At 37.3% G+C, this 16207-nt stretch overlaps 1 protein-coding gene across 1 annotated transcript; it reads right to left on the bottom strand.

Moving 5' to 3' along the window:
* Nucleotides 1-318: 318 nt before the first annotated feature.
* Nucleotides 319-15451, bottom strand: esyt1a (extended synaptotagmin-like protein 1a). The gene is made up of 31 exons (XM_059527894.1): nt 14719-15451; nt 12724-12765; nt 11511-11645; nt 11303-11376; nt 10940-11012; nt 10776-10865; nt 10625-10680; nt 10191-10311; nt 9208-9384; nt 8172-8254; nt 7919-7967; nt 6334-6423; nt 6144-6245; nt 5965-6036; nt 5778-5864; nt 5477-5626; nt 5247-5405; nt 4651-4827; nt 4377-4459; nt 3858-3906; nt 3664-3753; nt 3484-3579; nt 3336-3407; nt 3166-3252; nt 2898-3044; nt 2250-2371; nt 2029-2127; nt 1699-1830; nt 1514-1619; nt 1374-1423; nt 319-1291 (listed from the first exon to the last, which is right to left on the bottom strand). The coding sequence occupies exons 1-31, from the start codon at nt 15049-15051 to the stop codon at nt 1264-1266; spliced, it is 3231 nt and encodes a 1076-aa protein (XP_059383877.1). The 5' UTR covers nt 15052-15451; the 3' UTR covers nt 319-1263.
* Nucleotides 15452-16207: the final 756 nt, after the last annotated feature.

The raw sequence follows: 16207 nt of genomic DNA, 5'->3' as shown, positions 1-16207 counted from the left end.
ACACCCTCTCAACTCTACACACACTGCTCATCGCTAGCGTGAAGTTAAATGACTGGGGTTTTCTGTCGCCATCTCCTGGCGGAACGCTGGAACTACAGCATTACTAATTGGGAATCCCAGTAGTCCCCGCTGTGGTATTTTAATGATTTTATTCATGACTGTTTGGCTTTAGCTATGCCTACTACGATTATCTTTCGAAACAGTGAATATCACAGCTGTTTATTACTCTTAACATAATTGGCTAATTCATTATGAATATTTTTAAATGTGTACCAAAGGCATGTTGAATCTCTACATCAAAAACAAAACAAATCTGTGTTTAAAGTGCAAATGGCATATTTATTAAAACTGCAATACAGGCTCTGGTTAATAGGGTGCAGAAGCACTACATTTCAAAGTCAAAAACATCTCTCTTGTCCTCCCTACGCCTGTGTCTTTCTCACAAGGAACTAATTATATACTTCCAAGATACAACTCAAGCATTTTTGTAACATTTTTGAGCATCTGTCTCTCAGAGACTCATTGGCACTTCAATTTTAAATAATCATGCTGTGTTTTGGTTCAAACATACATACATAAAATATATATTTAAAATCTTTGGGAAAAGATTGACACGTTCTTGATATGGTTAAAATGAATAGTATAGTCACAAACATGAGGCTAAAATATGTTAACCAAAGATATAAAGAAATGTTCAGATAATAATTAAACACTTATTGAATTTCAAAGAGGAAACAATACAAAAGGTTTCCTCCTTCATCGACTTACTTTAAAAAAAAAAACACAAATAATATTTAGCAATTTGGTTATTCTGAAATGCATGATGGAACTAATCTGGAACTAATTAACTCCAGAAGCATTTTTTTTTTGAGACGCTGGAATGAAATGCAATAAACACTGAAAAAAAATCACAGCTAAACAAGAAGCTCCTACTTCTCATTGCTGCATTCTCAGTAACCCATAAAGTGCATGAGCTCAAAAGGCTACAAATGAAATACTTAAAAATGTAACATTTCTCCAACTGTAGCTGTGTTGACTTAAGGTGGAGCCCTCATAGCCTTCTTGTGCTAACATCATTTGTTTTAAATGGAAATCAAGCAAGTTATATTTTGGGTGAAAGCTAGTGGCACAGCAATTCCATGATCCAATCTTAGTCCTGACACCCTGCTCTAGGACCTTCTGCTAGAGTCAGGATAACATCTCTGAAATCAGCCTCCACTTTAAACGAATTGCAAATAAAGTCAACATGGGAAGGCCAGTCAGTCAGTTGGTCTCATGGGACAAGTCATACCTGAAATTATACAAATAAGAACAGACGTAAGCAAACACTGTGTAATCTCAGTGTAATCTACAGTAAAGAGTACAGCACATACCACTGTGATACTCCTGCCTTGAGATCCAGCTGACTCAAGTCTATCTGAAGCTGAAACAGAATGCAGATTGAAATTCAGTCATGTAAAGAGGATCTGTAATGTCTGTGGTCTTGTTATCTGACTCGTCACATGATGAATACCTTGCCAAGAAGCTCCTTTTCACGACTCATGAAGGAAACGCTGTTCTTGACAGACACTTCAAGATGTTTCTGCTTAGCTTCTTCATGTGACATGTCAAAATCAAATCTGTAGGAGCGAGTGAAAGATGGTGAACATTCGGCTCTCTGTGTTAGCATATAGTGGTTTGATGAATGTTCCTACTAACTTCTCATTGAACTCAGGTTTGAGGCTTTTCTTCTTAACACTGGTCTTCCTTTTGGTGACCCGGTTCTTGTCCGGAAGTAGAATAAATGAGATGTATGTGTCTGGAGGATCCTTAGAGTAGGACGGCAAGTTCCTGTGCAAGAAAAGAGAATTCCGAAAGAACACAGCTAGTAATAAGGCTCTTTTTCAGCCTAAAAGATAAATTTTTGTCCTTTTTATGATTGTTAAATTATTTGATCATATATATATATATATATATATATATATATATATATATATATATATATATATATTCATTGATCTGTCTTCATTTGAATTGTATGACTCCTACCTGCAGGCATGGACAATAATGACCAGGCGGTTCTCCTCAGATGAAAAGGCAACAGAGAGCTTCACCTGGGCCTTTCCAGTTGAACTGGCATCCTCACCTCTGTATTTACATCCAACCACACAAATAAACCAACACACGTGTCAATGTCAGTAACTGACTGGTTCTGCCTAGGAACACTAAAACACTGTTTACAAATGAAACACAGTTCCTCTTGAGCTCACCCTTGGACGGGCACACTTCTGTGTCGGAGCTCACAATTGGCTGCAGCAGCTGCGTCTCCAGCGGGGATGACATGACCTGAATCCTCTGCACTGCTACATTGAGCCAACTTGCTGTCTAGGAGCTTTTCAACAGACAAGATGTTTTTGTTTCATTTATACTACCAATAAAATGTATGTCTTCGAAAGAAGCATTTTATGCTTACCAAGGCTGATTTTTATTTGCAAAAATGCAGTAAAAACAGTAATATTCTGAAATAGTATTAAAATTTCAAATTACTATTTGAATGAACTTTAAAGTGCAAATTTATTCCTGTGAGGACAAAGCGGAATTTTCAGCATTTCTTTCATGATTCTTTGATGAGTACAAAGTTTAAAAGAGCAGCATTATGTGAAATCTTTTGTCACATTATTAATGTCACTTTTGATCAATTTAATGCATCCTGGCTAAAGAAAAGCATTAATTACTTAAAAAACTACCAGTAGTTTTGTAGCAATTGTGTTTTTTATTCCATGCCGAATATATACACTACATGACCAAAAGTATGTGCATGTTGGAACACGGCTGTCTGTATTAACAGACTTCATTCTGGCTGAATGTAAACATGTCCTGCTGTTCAGCACATGCTGAATGTGTGTGTGATTTCTAACCTTGAGTTCAGCTCTCAGCAGAATCTGACTTTCAGGCATGGCTCCATCCAGACTGAACCAGCGGTCCAGCACCAGATCCTTCTCATCCAGCAGCTCCCTCACAGGAAGCACAAGAGAGCCCAGAGCCTGACCCCAGCTGTGAAAGAGCTACAAACACACACCAAATTCATTTCAATACACTCCAGTGCAGACAACATTATGTAAATATCATCCTTCTGACATAAATTCACTCCTTAAAATCAACATTTACTGTAAAATAGTTTCTCACTTTGACTATAAGTGTGTCTTCTGTTGGAGTATGAATCAGGATATGAAAAGCTTCATCCCACTGTGGAGAAGTCGAGCGATTGACAACCTTGGGTGGAGACATGATTCCTTCGTGAGTCTTCGATAGTTTAATAACATCAGAATGAATCTGTCAGGACTTGAGTATCTTACTTTTGTTCGGTAGGATATATTTTTGAGGGACAATTCGGCTCCTGCATTCGGCTCTTTCCCGCTCTTTTTTAACTGGAAACAACAGTAAATTTTCAGAGCTAACTTAATTTTTAAGCTGTGAAGAAATAATTCAAATGTTTGAACTCACAGGCAGACCATGTGCTCTCTCAACATACACAAAAAGCAGTGCAGCAGAAGGAACCATTTTATTCAGGTAAGACTGACGATAGTTGTAATGTAGGATCTGAATGTAAAAAAAATCACAAAATCAGTTGAAATTATTGAATTCGGATGAACATTTAAAGCATATATAATAAAAGCCCATAACCTGTTCAAGTCTGGTGGGATCTGAAACTTTAGGCACCCATTCCAACACAAGATGAAGTCGTCCAGACTTCACATCATTCAGAGTATACCACTGCAGCAGGACACAGGCATAAAAAGGTGTACACAAGTATACAACCAGATATAGAAAGTTTATTAAAAAAAAGACGTTATATGTAAAAACAGAGAGAGCCTCACCTGATCAGTAAACTGAGAACTGATGAGGTCTCTGAGACTCACTTTAACCCTGCAACCAGATAATAAATCAAAACAGGAACAATACTGACATTCACCAACAAAACTAAAGAACTGATTCTCGAGTCACTATCCAAAACTTTGCAACACAATCTTAACTGCCACTTTGAAATGGATCAGAGATATATTTTGTGCTATCAGTTCAATAACATCGCACTGGCTCTATTACATTTGACAGGTGCATTTGATCATTTGATAATACCTTACATTTTTAAATATATATAAAAAAAAATAAAAATAATAATAATAAATCATAACATTCAAAATATGAAGTTGTAATCAAATAAATACAGCCTTGGTGAGCATGAGACTTCTTTCAACAACACTAAAAAAATTAACAACCCCAAACTTTTAAACAGAAGTGTTGTTTTTCCTTATTACTTAAGAATCAGTAAGCTACTATGATACTGTAAAACGTCAGCATAGAATTCTAAAAGTAGACGAGGAAGGTTGCCACCTCACCTGCCAAGGAAGTCATCCTGATCAATGTCTTTATCATAAAGGTCAAACTCTACCTCCTGACCTGGCAGCTGGGTCAAGATCACCTACAATACAAGCAGACAGGTATGCAAAACTCAAAAAGATCTCTTTGCAAAGGGGACGTTTATTTTCAAGAGTCAAAAAGGAATGTTTAAATGAAGTGACTCTTAATCAGCTAGACAAGATGGAATCCTTGTGTTTTAAGAAATAAACCATATCCCTCCATGTTACACATGAAATAAATTAGCATGCATACCTCATAAAGTTCATTCCAGATGGGGTTGAGGTTCTCTTGGATGACCTGACTCTTGAATGCCAGTCCCCCCACTCGGATCTTCACATACGGGTCGCTCTTCCCCTTCACCATCCCACCCATTAAATTGTCCTTAGCAATGAGACTCTGGGCTTCTACCAGGTGGATCCGCAGAACACCCTATATTGAACATGGAATAATTACGAAAAATTATAACATGTATATCAATCTTATATATTTTTTATTGCTGTCAAACAATTAATCGCGATTAATCGCATCCAAAATAAAAGTTTTTTTTTACATAATATATGTGTGTACTGTGTATATTTATTATTTATATATAAATACACAGACACATGCATGTATATATATATTTCAGAAAAATCTGTTATGTTTGTATATTAAATATAATTATATAATATAATGTAAATATTTTCAAAACATAATCTGTATCTGTGTTTACAGATACATACATACATAATAAATATACACAGTACACACACACACATATTATGTAAACAAAAACTTTTATTTTGGAAGCGATTAATCTTTTGACAGCACTCATTTTTTTCAAAAGACATCAAGATTTACAGGCTCACCTCAGATGCAAAACTGCTGTCTGGACTGGTGTGCTCGGGACGTTTTGTAGTGGGAGTCACTTTTGTTACCCCTGAAGACACTTCTGATTCAATATCTCCCTCTCCGGGTGATGGAGTCATGGGTGTGGTAAGGATGGCTTCTTCATTCAGCCACAACACCTGAAACAAACAACTCCTACATTACGTGTCCTCAAGTCTTTAATTATCAAAATCAATCTATCTTATCTTACCCTGAGCATAGCTGTGATGTAGATACGGCTGGCCGGTCCAGACTTTTCTAGCTGAAACCACTGATCCATGCTGAGCTCAGCACTGGAGAGCAGACGGGACAAGGGGATAGACAAACTTCCCAGAGTCAAAGACCTGTCATCATCCTTCACCTGGAACAGATGGAAGCAATTACAATGAAGAAATGCTGTTTACATGTATTTATACACAATTAAATGATATTATTGCAGTTACATCATGAAAAGGGGTTAATTAATAGCACTCTAGATGTAATATTTCGCAATCACAGTGATTATACTGTACCTGGATGTCGATATCTTGTTTGCGTGGGTCCTGAATAAAAAATGTAAAGGCTTCCTCCCATACTGGATTGTTATTCCCATACACCGTCTGGATTTTTAATTTATGAGAAACATATATGAAAGAGTGACTCCAAAAGGTATAAACATGCCACAAACTTTACCTATATTGTATAACATTTACATCATACCTTGCTCTCTTTGGTGGTATCCTGGACAGATATCTGCCCCATGGGGTTGGGGTCCTTATTACCTTTCTTAAACTGAATAGAAATACATCCTACTAAATAACATCAACATTTTAAGCACTCTTTGAACAAAACAATAAATGCTGAAAGAAGGGTAACAGTGGTTCAGAATACAAACTTACAGGTAGATCTTGTGCCCGGTCCAGATAAACAGTCAAAATAGCAGCAGAAGGAGGATCTGCTGTCTTACCATATATCGTAATGTTTTTATTCCTCTCCAGCACCTATATGTGATAAAAGGGTTCAGTCTGGAAATTACAGGAGAATATCAAGAAATACACAATTTTTTTGGTTTGTCATGTAAGAGCTTACTTCGTTTAGGCGCTCTGCAGAGGGCAGCAGAGAGAGCCATTCTAGCTTGAGATGAACCTGACCTGATGGTGCGTCCTTTAAAGTGTACCACTAAAACCACAGTGGAAACAATGCATTGCGATTATAAACAATACAGTGGCATAACTAAGAAACAGTTGCTGTTTATTCACATGGGGCGTCACCATCAACGCCTCTAGTTTACTTTAAATGGAGTGATGTCAAAATGAATTGTGGGTCTGTCGCATTTAGTTGGGTTTGTTGCTCGTGGGAGAAGTTAAAAACTTTTCAACTTTTCAACTTTTCAAGCATCCTCCAATCACATAGCCTTATGCAAATACCCTAGCGCAGACGCTAGTCAATCGGGTTCATGCAACACAGAAAACGAATGTGATTGGTTGTTGTCACTATGATGGTCGCGTTAGCACCAAGCTTCAGAAACGCCCTCCTTCAAGCGTTAACGCTGATGCCCCATGTGAAGGGGCCGTTAGGGTGGTGAAATAAACATGTTTGCCACTGATTTAAAGGGTTAGTTCACCCAAAAAATTAAAATCAACCTATAAATTACTCACCCTCAAGTCATCCTAGGGTGTATATGACTTTCTTCTTTCAGATGAATCCAGTCAGAGTTATTTAAAAAATTGTCTTTGATCTTTCAAGCTGTTTAATGGCACTCAGCAGGTCTTGCAGTGCATCAGTCCAAAAGAAGTGAAATAAAAAGCACCCATCCATAATAAAAAAGTGTCTCACACGGCTTCAAGGGGTGAACAAAGGGCTCCTGTAGCAAATTGATGCATTTTTGTAAGACAAATACCCATATTCAAAACTAATAATCACTTTAATGTAGCTTGCACCAACAGCTGTGCAAGGAAGCAGCTCCGGGAGGATGACGAATGAGGTCGTCATTACGCATGCGCTGGTGAGTCTCGTGAAAACTAACGTTTGTTAACAGGAGCAAAGGAAGCAAGTTTCCTTACTTGAGCAAAGGAAAACCAGTCACCTCTTGGCTTATATCGAAATCCTTCAACATTGTTGCACTTCCCCATTCGTCACTTCTGAGCAGCGCATTCGCAAAGCCGACATCATACGTCATCTGTCCGGAGCTGCTTCTGTATACAACAGTGAGCGCAAGCTAGATTAAATTGATTATTTTATTTTAAATATTTCTAACAAAAACGCATTGATTCTATACAGAAGACCTTTGTTGTGTGAGCTGTGTGAGACACTTTTTATTATGGATGGGTGGTTATCATTTCACTTCTTTTGGACTGATGCACCGCAAAACCCGCTAAGTGGCATTAACTAGCTTGAAAGATTAAAGACAAATTTGAATATAACTCTGAAGGATATTCAATTGAATATAACTTGAGGATGAGTAATTTATGGGCCCATCTTCATTTTTGGGTGAACTAACCCTTTAAAAAACACAGAGCAATAATGTAAAAGGTTTTTGGTGTAAAAAAATCATCAAATGAAAATAGAATATCAACGAAAAATTATAAATAAATATTTAAACTGTAGAAGTGTGTGTGTGTGTGTGTGTGTGTGTGTGTGTGTGTATAAACAAGAATTAGTCCACAAGATGTACCTCATCCAAAAGAACTGCTTTCTTTACAATACCTAAATCCAGCTTCATTCTAAAAAAATTATAATTCACAGAAAATAGAGAAAGACAAAAACAGAAAAAGCATTTTAAATAAAAATGTATTTATATTTGAAATATATTTCTTTAACTCAACTACAATATATAACTACAATATATATATATATATATATATATATATTTGTATAAGTATTCATTATTATATTAGGATATTATTATATTATTAATGAGTTAATACCTCCCTAGAAAGTCATCCTGGTCAGGGTCTTTATCAAACACCTCCAGCTCCAGCTCCTGACCAGGTACTTCATGAACAATGACCTAAAAATCACACAAACACACACAGAACACAGCTAAAAATATGTGACAAAATGTAATTAAGCACATTGCTGATTTAGAACAATGCTTCAAAACTTCTTGAAGATTTGGAATAAAGAACCTTACAATGATCAGATGTTTCTCTGAACTTGTGCTTTTGCTCTAAGCTCATCTGATCTCACCACATGATAGTCACATACTGCACTATTACACTTTGTTTTTTCTTGCTGTTGCCAGCAGTTACAAGAGTCAAAACACAGTAAACACCTACATAGTGTTACAAGCTCAAAAAAACCCACAGCTTCCCCTTCATCAGAACCTTGACACTTTTTTCAGCAACCACACTGATCACATGCTACACATCAGTGTTGGGCAGTAACGTATTACTAATTTGATTGTTTTTTTAGTAATGGAGTAATTTAACGCGTTATGATTTTAAAAATAGCAATTCATAGTTACAAGCCGAGGTATCTATACGTTACTGCTGCATTACACTGCTGACAGAATGCAGTGTTTTAGAATCTAGAGATTGTAAAAAGGATCTGGCACAACACGCACTGTTGAATCAAGCACCAATGAATTAATGACCTGCTCCTGCGAGATGAGACGCAACAGAGTGCAGTATTTATATAAAATATAAAAAAAATTTTTATTCATCTATTGAACAAAAGCAACATGAACTACTAACAGGAGCAAGAGTATGCAGACTTTCTATTTAGGCTATAACACGAGTTTGCAGCATTGAGCAATGCAGTGCTGAAATTTGCGTGCTCTTGAATCCTCTCATTATAACAAACGAATTGAAGTTACTAGTAATGTAACTAATTACTAATTACTTTTGAAATAAAGTAACCAGAACAGTGATGTGATTACTTTTAAAAGGAGTAATCAGTAATTTGATTACATTTTCAGTGTGACTTCCCCAACACTGCCACCCATACACATCTCTCTCTGACCTCGTACATCTCCCTCCATTGAGGATTTAGGTTGTTGTCCACGTGGTGGGAGGTGAAGGTCTGCGTGCCCACCCGTAGCACTGCATACGGGTCAGACTTTCCAGATATCACACCTTTCATGTAGTTATCCTTGGCAGCAAGGTTTTCTGCCTCCAGCAAGTGGATACGCACTATACCCTGTGGGAAAACACAAAACAAGGTTAAGCTGAGTGCAAGAGTCATGCCTTAAGGGAATCGTTCACACAAAAATTAAATTTGCTGAATATTTACTTATTACGTCACATGCTCATAAATGGATTCTCTGAGGTCATTGGGTGCCGTCAGAATGAGAGTTCAAACAGCTGATAAAAACATCACAATAATCCTCAAGTAATCCTCGACTCCAGTCCATCAATGAATGTTTTGCGAAGTGAAAAGCTGTGTGTTTGTAACCAACAAATCCATAATTAAGACGTTTTAACTTTAAACTGTTACGAGAGAACAACATTATGCAGGTATTTTAGCTGAAAGTCACAGCTTGAATTACAAAACGTCTTAAGGATGTAGGTTTTTGCTTCACAAGATGTTAATGGATGGACTATTCATGTGGATTACTTGTGGATTATTGTGCTGTTTTTATCAGCTGTTAAAATTCTCATTCTGACGGCACCCATTCACTGCAGAGGATCCACTGGTGAGCAAGTGATGTAATGCTAAATTTCTCCAAATCTGTTCTGATGAAGAAACAAAATCAACTACTCATCTGTCATTTTGGATGATCTGAGGAAGAGTTTCAGCAATTTTCATTTCTGATTGAACTATTCCTTTAATTAACATATGCAATTAAGAACACGCACTTGTAGTTCAACATTTTGAAGCAGCTACACTGGACAAGCATGCATGACGAAAACTGTGGAGTATTAAAGTACACTGGATGGATCTTTAATAGTTCAAATAAGAAGGTTAACAGTTAAATACTCCAGTAAAGCACAGTGAAGTGTTACCCGTGGGAGAGGGGAACGCAGCTGTGCTACGTGCAGATTGGCCACCAAAGGCACAGTGAGACGATTGGGGAGAACCAGGAAAGAGGCGATTGCATCCATTATCATAGTGTCCGACATGGCACTGAAAATGAATGCAAGGGGTTCGTACAGAGAAAATGGCACAAACAAAATACATTTAACCTAGTTTAAAGCATGGTTCTGAATGATTATAATGAGTTAAGCTATGATACATATGAACGACTGCTGATTTCCATGCTTTATTTAAATAGAGGGAAGCTCAGCAGACTTTGAATAATCAGACCAGTGCTCTACTGATTATTAATGAATGAAGCATATGAGAAGACAGAGTTACCGTATTAAGAATTCCAGTGGAGTTGCGGTATATCTAAATCCTAAAACCAAAATCAAAAACTAAAACCAAAAAAGTCACTCACTTTAAACCAGGTATGTCTAACAAATTGGTCAACCCAGTCCAGTTGATGTCGAGTTTCTAAGATGGAGAGAAGCGGAAACAAAGACTGTTTAATAAAAAAGGGGGTTATTACGAAGCAATATAGTAATTAAGATGGAAAATGATGTACTAACAGGTCTGCGAATAAAGAACATGGTGATGGCTCCAACGAGAGGAACATCTCCAATAAGAGGTTCCAAGATCACCCTCAATTTTCCATGGAGCTATAGAATAGGAGATACTGGTTACAGTCAATAGGTCTTTTATCTCTCATGTGTCACGTTGACCTCCTCCTTACCTGAATGCCTTTCACTCCAGCTTTACAGAAGTACTTCTTCACCTCAACGTTGATCTCCACATCTCCAGCATAACTGCAACACAGCCAAAAGGATTTAAATATGGCATAACCCAAGGGTTCTCAACCTTTTTGGTCAACAACCTATTTTTGGTCTTAAATGTCTTGCAAACCCCTAAGTAACTGAAATAAGACATACACTTTAAGATCACACTGACAAAAAAAATAATAGTCTGTTTTTGTAAATATAATCAAAAATACTATATGACTACTATGACTATGAATCTATACTATACTATGAATAAGACACAACCACAACTCCAAGGTTGAGAACTTGTTTGTCAAGAAAGAGATCAATAACACTACCTGATATAAAGATCCAGTATCACCTGACGTTTATCATGCTCAGTGTAGGCCTTCACCCCAACCACCTTCATAGGCTGTTCAAAAATAATAGTCTTAGTCAGCCAACATGTTCAAGAAAAGGCTCTGATAAGCAGAAACTGAGAATCCATTCAAATATGAAAAACATATGCAAATAACTCAGTCTTTTATTGGAGATAAATTTGTTTACCCTGTCGCCCAGGTCAACTTTGGTGAAGCTGAGAGTTTGCAGGTGAGCGCTGGCGGCTCGGATTGAAGGGGCAATAGTCTCAACCAGCAGCTTCTCCAGATACTGTCCAATAAATGGCCAGGCCTGCTGCAATATCTGTGAGCCGGGATAGATATCAACAAGAAGAAATGGTAGAAACTAATGAAGATGGCTGTATCAAGTCAATGAAGAGTATATAATGTAAATGTTTAATTGGATATAAAGTACTCTTTGAGAGACACAAACATTAGAGCATTATGTTTTGAAATGAAAGCATGCAAAATAAGTCTAATTTGTCAGTCAAACCTGGGACAGAAATCACAAGCACTGAGAAAGAAAACTATACAAAGCACTTTTTTCTTTACCGGACTGCTGCACTCAATAACCTCATAAAAATAACCTAATAAAATAATTTTTAGATTGAGCATTAATAAAAAAATACTGATTGATTTTATGTACACTAAAGCAACAACTTAAATCCATCATGTTTAGTTTAACACCAAAATCATAATGAAATACAATTACAAAACCTACACTATAACATATTCACTACTGGGTGTTAGCAAATGTCATCAGAAGGAGCAGTGTGTGTTTGTAGTGAGCTTTAAAGCATATCCCACAATCCATCCTCTTTATTCCCACTGTCTAAACAAAAGTTTGTTTGAGGCAAACGTTTGAAGCCTGCATGCTAACAACAAGCCAGTTGTGCAAGAAAACTCAAGAACTATCTGTGAAGCGCCTGGTCTGCTTCTGAGAAGCTCTTATATGAAATCTCAAAGCCAGTATTAATTTTTTGTGCTTTAAAATTAGAAATAATGAAAGAATCCGGAAAATCATGGGGCAATCAGTCTGAAGACTCATTTCCACAACAATTTCCTTCCTGATAAGCTCTTAAAGTCTGTGTGGTTTGTCTGGCCAATAAAAGTCTCTGAACTAGCCAAATTTTTGGTAATTTCCATATATTTTACAAGGTTTTGCAATGTAGTCTGTGGGTCCTTTATTTCAAAATAAGGTATATTATGCCAAGGACAACTGTAAACATTATGCAAAGACTGGAGTGCTGCCAAACCGTTCAACTCTTTATCTTCAGGGACTGAATTTGAAAACATACACGCTGTGCCCTCAGGATCATGAAGCAGAAACAATGAGAACAGCAGGTGCGGTCACGTGTGCATATGAATAACGAGTTTAATACCTTGTTCATCCATTCAACCTTTTCCACGTCAGGAAAGTTCACCTATGGAAAACAAAGAGTATACTTTGACTTCCGATGTCAATACATATAACAGAAGGGTTTTACATGCAGCATTTTGTGTTTACTAAATAAACACTAGGAAGGTCAGAGCTGTTGTTAACAAAACACCAGCATTTTCCAGGGAAGACACCAGCTGTGCAGACACAGGAATACACATGGCAAAGGAACCTTATTTAAAGGTCAGTTCTGATTTCAGTGCAGATGTTTAACAATAAATTAATAAATAAAACATAATTTAGTTAAATTACAATTTTTAAAAAGGACAAGGTAATTACATTACATTAAACTAAATGTAACTTGACCCACCATATGCATGATTCCCTACTACTGCATTGTTTTAATCTAAGACACCAGACAAATGTATATTCCTGCAGCAGTCCTCTTTAAAGTTTAAACATCATTTTGTAACAGGATGTGGGTAGGTTTATACAAAAAAGCCACTATGTACATGAGAGGTACCAGTGGAATGTGCCACAACTGTTTCTCTGACCACAGGTAATATTTTTCTAAACAATTTTCAAATTCATGTTTTCCCATCACCCCCTCACCAAATCCTTGCTGCAAATGGTTCATTTTGCCATTTAGCTGCTGGTGACTCAGTCCCATGAGGTTGGTTACTTCAATGTCCAAATATAGCAAGGGCTGGACTGACTTTGGAATGTATGAAGTTAATGAGGGATGGGGGATGAAGGGAGGGAGGCAAGGAGAATATAAATATGAACTCTGTCAGGGAGTGTGCTGGATGCTTATGACAGGGAGAGAACTGTAAACTTTGATTGGCAGAGTTGGCTGACAGAAGCTCTCGTTATGATGATGTTGCAATACAGGGTCATGATCATGCATTCTGACTACAGATAATGACGTAATATAGTTATAAATATAGTACCAAAACTATAGTACCCTGTTAACAACATGAAAGAAACCTTTTATATGTAAAATCAATGATAGTGAAGCATCTCACTGGTTACAAAAGCATTTTTTTTAACTTATGGTTAGAATAACTAATTTATAGTTCATTTTTTAGTAATAACTTCTATGAACTGGAATACACATTAGCACCTATTAAACACGTACCAATATCTATTCTACTATTGCTAGAAAAACTGATATGGTACCATTAACTATTTGAGTATTATTAAATAAAAAGTAAGGATGGGTAGTTGGTTAACTGAAATACTAGGCAGAATCAAAGAGTTGATATCTGAGCTACAGGCCCCATAAAATTCAATGGAAAAAGCAATTGGTTACCAGTCACAAACGTAATAATATATATATATTTTTTTATTGGGATTGTGACAAATAAATACAGGTAATAGTTTGTAATGAACACGTTTCAGTGAATTCTTCATGAATGCATACTAGTGAGTAGTAAAAAGTTGTTAGCTGAACTACAGATCCCCAGAAACTACAATGGTAAACGTAAATTGTTACCAGTCACAAATTGAATATTAACTTGTTATTGGAATAGTGACTAGCAATGTAAATAATATTTTTAGTGATAGTGACTTTTGGAATAAGTACTAGCATGATGAAGGCCATTCGTGAAACAGGTCAATACTGGATTAATTTCCAGTCATTACAAAAACATAAGTACTGTAACATAAAAAATAGATGTTATTTTAAAGGAATGTAGAACACTGAGTGTGTAATTACGATGCGTATGATGTGTAATCAATAGTTACAGGTTGCACTGCAAGAGTAGGTGAATAAATATTTAAAATCATATCAGTAAATAACTACAACATGAAATCATGCTATCATTCCCACAAAAGCACCTAAATATACACTTTTTACTCTTAATGTAAACAAGAATACCAGCGAAAAGCGCTAAGAAATCCTGCATGTCTATCCGCTCGAAGATTTCATGTGTTTATGGCTACGTTGCTGAACTGTTGGCTACTAGAATGATGCCATTTATGGTATAAAGTCCCTTACCCATGCCGGTAATTCCCGTTTACTTCTAAACACCCGTGTAGTGGTGACATCCTGCTCATTGTCTAAAAAATACATTGCGCTTTGCAGTCGCGCTCGTTTTCCATCGCGACTGTGTTTCCATCCCATATAAACCAGGAGACCGAGCAAAACTAAACTGATACTGAATCCGAAATATCCAGCCAGGTAGACCGGCAATAAGGCACCGACGCACTTTCCGAAGGACCAGAGAACGGACACGGCGTGTTTTCCAGCGGAGTCTTGAGGCAGGGCCGAGTCTTCAGCGGCACCCGCGCTCGGCCCTGCATCCTCAGATAACATCGGCTCTTTCTGCATCAAATCCCGTCTTCTGTGAGCGGTTCCGCTCTAGACACTAGAAACCCACGCAATACCGCTCGAAACGAAGAGGTGCTGGACAAGTTCTATTAAACAAGAACAAAAATGACTCGTAATTCGCTCACTCTACGAAAACAGCACATCCGTCTGTTCCTTTGCAGCGGAAAGTTGAGCATTTCTAGTTTGCTTAAAAAAGGGCGTGTTTTGAAGGTGTCAGTCCTCCTTAGAGTTCTCGTTAAAAACACACCGAAAACCTTAAAACGTCTGGGTGTGGAATCATGTACATTTTCACGGTCTTCCTGAAGAGCTCACCAATCATTTAATAGTCATTGAAGCCCCGTTATGTCACACTTTGAGCGACAGAAAAGGCTGAACGCGAAAACAGGGATTTTGAAGTTAAGATGCAGTGCATCAATAACATTTTAGCCTCCAGCACACATTTAAGCGGTCGCACGGGTGTTTACATACTGTCATGTGACAACCAGTGCGGTGTACACTCCTGCACGAGAAGCAAACACTAATGATGCAGAAAAGGCACAAGACTGAGGAAAGCTAAAGCAAACAAACATTTGTCCATTAACTACGACTAAATTATGGATTACTGGCTAAACTGCACTGCAGTCAAAACACTGAAGCACCTGGCTCAAACTGTGGCTATGTTGCTGTGCAGATTAAAGCTGTATTATTTATGCACCGGTGTTCGATACAGGTTACCATCAGTGCAGCGTTTACTATCAAACGCAACAGTTTGTTCAAGATCTTGCAACATCCAGACATATTACCAGCCCTTAATACACCAACCACCCTGCGTTTACATTACTAAAGGACATTTACTATGCAAATAAAATGTTCATTAAACAGTGTTCATGTCAATAGTTGAGGTCCATAGTTATTGATTTCTGCAGTTAATACCCCCAGCCCTGCACATTTTGTATGTCTCCCTAATCCAGCAGACCTGCTTCAACTCGTTAGTGGAAACTGCAAGAGCTGTGCAGTGCTGGGGCACTTCATTGAGAGGATTGAGAACCACTGGTGTAGCAGACACAGAACAAAACATGGCAGGGAACTACAATTATGGCCAAGTTTCATGTTCATAACATGCAGAGAGAGACAGTAGTCAAGTATTTTAACTCTGACACATTACACTTAAAGTACT

Source organism: Carassius carassius, chromosome 37, assembly GCF_963082965.1.
Source record: "Carassius carassius chromosome 37, fCarCar2.1, whole genome shotgun sequence".
Classification (NCBI taxonomy): Eukaryota; Metazoa; Chordata; class Actinopteri; order Cypriniformes; family Cyprinidae; genus Carassius; species Carassius carassius.
Note: the sequence above shows the minus strand (reverse complement) of the source record. Positions and strands in the feature narration are given on the sequence as shown.